General features: G+C 42.3%; 1 protein-coding gene across 1 annotated transcript; it reads right to left on the bottom strand.

Moving 5' to 3' along the window:
• Positions 1-5,198: 5,198 nt before the first annotated feature.
• Positions 5,199-6,974, bottom strand: LOC123079976 (uncharacterized). Its single transcript, XM_044502823.1, has 2 exons — positions 6,681-6,974; positions 5,199-6,239 (listed from the first exon to the last, which is right to left on the bottom strand). The coding sequence occupies exons 1-2, from the start codon at positions 6,972-6,974 to the stop codon at positions 5,199-5,201; spliced, it is 1,335 nt and encodes a 444-aa protein (XP_044358758.1).
• Positions 6,975-7,220: the final 246 nt, after the last annotated feature.

Raw genomic sequence — 7,220 nt, 5'->3', positions numbered from 1 at the left:
GGGCGTTCAAGATTTTGGCCTCGACCCAGCACTCCGCCTTGCAGCTCCAGCCATGGCAGAAGGGCACGTACGGATTCCTGTACTTGCACACCTCCGCGTCTGAAGAACACGGGCACACATTTACAGATCGTCCACGCATCCATCAGTAATAGGTGACTTGTATAGCCTCACACGATCTCATCATACTGAAACCAGCAGAAGAGGAAATGGCCATATGTAATGTAACACAGTGAAATCAATGGGATTCGGAGACTACGAACCGTCCGCCGAAACGAGTGTAGGGTTTCCGTGTAGGAAGATCACGAGGAGCAGAAGGAAGCAGAGGGCGGCACGCCTCGTCCCCATGATCGGACAGATCGGTAGCAGCAAGGATGTTAGTCCTCCCGTTCGGTTTCTCTGGAGAGGTAATAAGGATTAGGATGTCACTGTCTTATGGTTTGTTTGTTTTTTTGGAACAAATGTCACTCTCTTATGGTGGCGCCTCTTCTTGCAACCAACCTGCGAGAGAATGAAGGATCTGTCTGTCGTTTTAACTAGTCAACCACCTGCGGGCGCGGGAGAAGATCAGAAGAGTGGATAGAATCAGAAGATCAGAAGAGTGGATAGAATCCTGCTAGATCAAGGTGCCACAAGACGACTAGTCAAAAAAGGAAAAAAAAAAGTTTAGAATCGACGAGTAGTCAAACAGGAGTTTTTTTTAGAAAAGTCAAAATAGGAGCTAGGGGCCCAGGTGGGGCGAGCGGCGGGGCAAGGCCGATGTTATACCACGCTTTTTATTGGGAAAAGGTTTAAGAGGGGAATAAATAGCCAGTGGTATTTTTCTTTGATTGATAAAGGGTAAATTTTATTTACTCAAAATGAAGCACCAAGTGGATATAAACAAAATGAGCACATACTCGACCTCTGCATAGGTAGGATGCACACAGCCAACACCAATGCACAGACAAAAAACACCGACAAATAGCAAAGTTATATAAGACCAATGTTATGCATAGACGAGAGAAAAAATCCGATCAAATCCACAGTCGACAAAGTACAATTCAATCCTCATATCTGCACCAATTATCTCATGATACCACAAAGACGACGAGATTCTTTAATAACAACGCATTCAGGAAGGGAGCGTCATTGTCACCGGATCCAACCAGCAAAGGGCAGAATCTAGGTTTTCACCCTGAAAAACTAGTGCGGGTATATCCAAGCAATGTCCTCAACAAAGAAATGACGCAAAAACCAACTTAAACCAGACCTATGATTTCACCTCGGAGCTTACGACCGGGTACTCGAGAAGCAACACCACCAAAGGCCAACGCTATATATCTATCTCTGCGATCACACTCACCTACAGCCTCCCAAATCCCAAAGCGGACCACACATTTAAGCGCTCTTCACAGCGGTTTACTGTCAGGTATAGTTTTGGGTAGGTGGTTCCTGAAGCTTCCCTCCGGTTTTCCGAAGTTTCCGGGACATGTTTTCCTTTATTATTTTTCCCTTCTTTATGTCTTCGTGATTTTCCGTTTTATTCAATTGATTTTTTAGTTTTATTTTTTCTTTTTGTTTCCCTTTTCGTTTTTTTGCATTTTCATTGTTTCCTTTTATTTTTTAGTATTTTTTATAAAATGCATGATTTTTTTAGAAAACTACAACATTTTTAAATTCATGTTTTTCAAATTAAAAATCATTTTCAAAATGATGATAAAATTTATTAAAGAATCAGAACCATGAATACTTAAAAATAATATTTTTCAAAATCACAAATAATTTTCAATTCATGAACATTTATAGACCTGCCAAGATTTATTGAATTTATGAATATTTTAAAATATGTAAACGAAAAATAAAATTCTGAACATTTTCCAATTCGTAAACAATTTTTGAATTCATAAACATGTTTTTGAAATTCATGAAACTTTTTGATCCATGATCTTTTTTTCAAATTCGGTTACAATTTCTAAATTCATGAATATTTTTTAGATTCATGAACACTTTTTCAAATTGATGAATTGTTTATTATAAACAAATAGTTCTAAAAATCACGATTTTTAGGAATTCATGGACATTTTTCAAATTAACAATTGTTTTGGAATTTGCAAACCTTTTTCCAAATCAATGGTTCTTTTCTTGATCATCTTTTAAAATTCAGAAACATTTTTTGAATCGGTGAACATTTTTTAAATGCACTAGTGTTTTCAAAAAAAATAACATTTTTACATTGGTAAACATTTAAAATTTTATGTTTTTTTTCTCACAAACCGGATTAGAAAGGAAAACCCCCAGAAAAATGCTCTCTTGAAACTATATGAAAAGCTATTACTTGATGGGCATGAACGAACCTAGACTAACCCTCTTATAACAAATTGGAAAGAAGTCATCGCCCCACGGAGAGAGCAGCCGAGAGAAAGGGGAAGGAGACGAGCGGCTGGGGGCGGATCACGGGATTATGGAGAGATGACCGGCCGAGAGGCGGGTTTCTATATGGCGCATAGAGCGCCATCGAGTGACCAGGCACGCACCGCCCTAGCCCGCTAAACGCTCGTATGGGCCGGCACATGTCCCATTTATTTTTCTTTTCGTTTTTCTGTAGCTCTCTTTTTTCTTTTTCTTTTTTTTTCTTTTCTGTTTCCCTTTTTTCGCTTTCTTTTTCTTTTTTATCTTTTCTTTCCAAAATCGTGGACATTTTTTTGTATCAAATTCAAAAAAGGTCGCAATATGTAAAAAATGCTCAACGATTGAAAAAATGTTCATAAAATTCCTGTTTTGTTCATCGGATTGCAAAAATGTTCATCAAAATACAAAACTGTGTTCATCGAACTCAGAAAATGTTGACCAAATTCCAAAATTGTTCATCAATTTCAAATTTTGTTCCCCAAATTTAAAATTTGTTCATCAAATTAAAAATTTGTTCATTTTCTTTTTTTTCTTTTCTTACAAAATTTGTATGTTCATAAAATTTGTTTCTGTTCATCGGATTGAAAAAATGTTCCTCAATATTCAAAATTTGGTCATCAAATTCGAAATTTATTCATGGATTTCAAAAATTGTTCACCAAATTCAAAATTTATTTATCTTTGATTTATAAAATTGTTCACCAAACCCAAAATTTGTTTGTCGATTTCAAATTTTGTTCAATGTATTCAAAAAAAATTCATCCATTTTTTTAAAAAAAATCTTAAATACAAATATTGTTCATCAAGTTTAAAAAATGTTTATCGTATTAAAATTTTGTTTATCAAATATATAAAAAATGTTCATCACTACTAGAAACATGCTCATATAAATTTGTTCGTGAGAATAAATAAATTTTCATTACAATTCAAAAAATGTTCATAATTTTGAAATCACGAACATTGTTTTACAAAATTCACTTTTCTAAATTATGAATTATTTTGAAGAAAAGCGAAAAGCAAAAATAGTAAAAAAATGAATTTAAAAAAAACTGGGGCATTCATCCCCGCTCGTGGGTCGACCCACTAGGTGCGCACGGGAGCCGACGGGTGCGCGCTGGCATGTTCGCCAGTGCGTCACGCGCCATATAGGAGCTCCCGGCTAAGAGGAGCTCGTCGCGCGGTGTGGAATGCCTCGCGCACTGCCATTGGAGAAGGAACTGGGCCAATCGACTGCTTCAGAGGAGATTGGAAGGCCTCAGACCCACATCAATTTAACGAATGGTCAAAACTTCCGCTTTCTATTTTTGCGGTAAAACAAACGGCATCGCTTATGAATTTTTGGTACAAAATGTGTTGCTGATGTAACTTGTCAGTTGGCCATTGCTCCCTATAGCAAATCATGCACATTTAATATCAAGAACATTTTATAATTTTGTGAACATTTTTTCAATACATAAACATTTTTTTGAATTCTTGAATATTTTAAATACTGAAACTTTTTTTTGCAATCTGCAAACTTTTTTGAATTCATTAGCAGGTTTTTTAAATTTATGAACATTTTCTAATTCACAAACATTTGTTTCAATTTGCATACATTTTTTAATTAATGAATAACTCAAATCGTTTTGAAAAGTCCTCCCTGCATCATCTTCTCATTAGCTCACTAGCCAGTGCTACATATATACTGGCCGGTGTTCCTTTTTCTTGAGGCACACTAGCTAGTGTCGGTAAATCATGAGCTAAGAGCATCTCCAACAGGGGCTCAAAAAAAGCTCCACGCATTAAAAAATCATTTTTTTTGGGCGCTGAACAGCTCCGGCAGAAGCTGTAGCGCTAAAAAAATTTGGGTGCGTGCTGAAAAACGCTATCGCGCGCAACATATTTTGGGCTCCGGATTACGCGCGCTTCACAATTTGCACTGTGTGTTTTTTAGGCGCGCGTTTTTGGGCGTCTGCTAAAGTAATGTTGGTCCCGGCGCATTAAAAGTGCTACAGTGACGTGCTATAACTTTTATTGTGAACGGATTTTTTGTGCGTCTGTTGAAGATGCTCTAACAGTTCCTAAACCATGCAATCATTTTCACAAATCTTGAGCAATTTTAACCCACGCGATAATTAACACAAATGACATGACCGATTTTTTTAACACAGTACGTACGCAAGCGCTCATACATACGCTCATACACTCACCTATATGAACGCACACACGCAACGCACACCCTATCCCTATGAGCATCTCCGAGAGATTGAGCCGGCATATCATCTTAAGATTTACGAAGTTATCTTAGGCGTCTCGTCGTCGACAGGAACGTCTCCTCCCACTGAAAGCGCATCGCCGAAATCCTGAAATAAATTCAGAAATAATGCAAGCACCAGGACTTGAATCTTTGTAGGCTGGGGATACCACTGTCTCTCTAACCAACCACATGTTGGTTAGCACACGACTGACTTTCTGGAAGAAAAAAAGATGGCAGCACACGACAACAAGAACAGTAAACAGCGTCTGATACCAATGTATCCTCATGTATTTAACCTCAGTCTCACACAACATCTGAACTGCCTTCTTACACAAAAGCTACTGCGACATGCAGCAGCGATTTCTAGTTCCCCAGTTCTGTGTTTGAAATTCATGCATGATTTTCCACCCCCTAAATATGCAGTGATCAATTACAATTTACACCACACCATTCAGATGTCTTCCAAAATGTTCTAAAAATGACTAAAATGAGCCAACGGACCGAATTGTCGGATTTGTACAGATAAGAAAAGCCCAGCAGATTCAGGCATGAGCTATAGCAGGTGACCGAACTGATTAATTCAAGATAGAATTGCCTGAGGTGATCATCGGATGACCAGGGATCCTGCTTTGTATACAGGTGCGGCTTATGCCCATTGATCTCCCGGCACCGCCAAACGCAACCACTTCCTGCAACGACTTGCTCCTCATGTCGACGGCGACCACCCACGCCGTGTCGTCCCTGAGGCTCTCTTTGCTCATCAAGTAGACCACATCGTCGCCCCGCAAGCTTATAACAGGATGACCTGTCATGAGCACATGGAAGGGCTTGGGCAGTGGCGGCAAGAGGACAGAGACATCGGAAGATCTCAACTCGTAGTCCTGGCGCCATGGTTCCTCCTTCCACGGCTGTCTGCTGACGATCTTCTTGCTCCACGCGGTGACTGTCCAGCCACCAACAGAGTGTTCGTCGGACCGCTTGTCGACGTACTTGATGCAACCTTGGCCGACAACGGCGATGTCCCTGGTTATGACGGCGTCCCACTTGCGCTCCCTGAAGGGATGCGGCAAGGGGATGTAACGGAGCTCCGGGTCGTCGAGGAGCACGTCGCAGAGCAGGACGCCGCGCCAGAGGTCGGCCCAGCCCACGAAACCACCGCCGTCGCCGCCGCCGAGAGTGAACACCTTGCTGGTACAGAAGAAGACGGAGTCCAGGGCAGGGTTTATGGCAGTGGGAGCAAGCTCCAGCTTGTTCATGGTCCAGGTGCTGCTCTTGGAGTGGAAGCGGTGGAGCTCGTACGCCATGCCCCGTGTGCCCTCGAGGAACGCGATGATGTAGGAGGAGCTGTTCGGGCTGCAGCGCAGGAGGGTGACGTCCCTGAGACCGAAGCGGCCATCAGGGTGCGGGAGAAGCGTGAGCCAGCGCGCGGCGGGCTGGTAGACGAAGTAGTCGAACATGTCCGGCTGGGTGCACAAGGACCGGTGGCCGATGACGACGCCGAGCAAGAAGAGGCCGTCCGCCGCGGCGAAGATCCTGGGCTCGGTGGCGAAGCGCGTGGGCTTCAGGCCCGGGCAGTGGACGCGGACGTGGATTTTTAGAACATCTGCCCCCGGGCCCTGTTATCCCGGCTGTTCAATATTGCTTTAAGATCTGTGAAACACAACTAATTTTTTATATAAATTTTTTTCTTTTTTGTTTCTCTCACATAGAACATGTCTTAAACTTCAAACCTTTGCAGCGTGGCAAATCCTTCTATCCAGAATCTAGGATAAATCGTTCAGATTTTTTTATCAAATATAAATATATAAAGATTAAAAAATCATAATTTATATATTTATATTTGATAAAAAAATCTGAACGATTTATTCTAGATTCTAAATAGAAAACTTTGCCACGCTGCAAAGGTTTGAACTTCAAAACATGTTCTGTGTGAGAGAAACAAAAAAGAGAAACGTGTTTGCACGAATCGCGATGCGCAGAATGGATGGCCAGATAGAGAGGGCCTGGGTGCAGGTGTTCTATTATATATTTTCGCAGTGGACGCGGATGTGGGAGACCAGCGGCGAGCGGGCGGCGATCATGGTGGCCTCTATGGCATGGCCTCCCCTGGTCCTGGACCTGGCGGTGGTGTCGGCGGCGTCATCATCGCCGCCGGCTATGTAGGCGGAGACGTCGAGGAGGACCCAGCTCGGAGGATGAGGATCGGCGCGGCGGTTGCCGTCGCTGAGGCCGGGCAGCGCAGGCGGTGTCAGCGAGGAGCCGAAGATGGCGCTCTCCTTCACGTTATCGTACTCTTCCAAGCAGTCTTCGTCGTCGTGAAGAAACCTAGTTGCGGCCCCCTCCTCCTCCATGTGCATAGATCTTCCTCTCTTCTCAAGCTAGCTAATTAAGGTGGTTGTCCGGCTATATAAAGAGAAGAGGATTGCTTTCTAGCGTACGTAAAATCCTGAATTGTGATGGTGGATTGTAATTCTAGCTGGAATCGGTGGTGGGATCGGAGAGGGGAACAAACTCAGGGAACCGTCGTTGAGTGCACTTCCAAGTTCATTGCAATCCTTATGTTGACCTCGGGTTCGGGTAGGAGGAGACGCGCCTCA

The sequence above is a fragment of the Triticum aestivum genome, chromosome 1B, assembly GCF_018294505.1.
Source record: "Triticum aestivum cultivar Chinese Spring chromosome 1B, IWGSC CS RefSeq v2.1, whole genome shotgun sequence".
Taxonomy (NCBI): Eukaryota; Viridiplantae; Streptophyta; class Magnoliopsida; order Poales; family Poaceae; genus Triticum; species Triticum aestivum.
Note: the sequence above shows the minus strand (reverse complement) of the source record. Positions and strands in the feature narration are given on the sequence as shown.

What these genes read in the sequence shown, in the direction of transcription:
- LOC123079976 (XM_044502823.1), bottom strand. Translation starts at nt 6,974, where the DNA reads ATGGAGGAGGAGGGGGCCGCAACTAGGTTTCTTCACGACGACGAAGAC. An exon ending in TCGCCGCCCGCTCGCCGCTG is followed by an intron (nt 6,240 to 6,680) that starts GTCTCCCACATC and finishes CCGGGATAACAG; the next exon opens with GGCCCGGGGGCAGATGTTCT.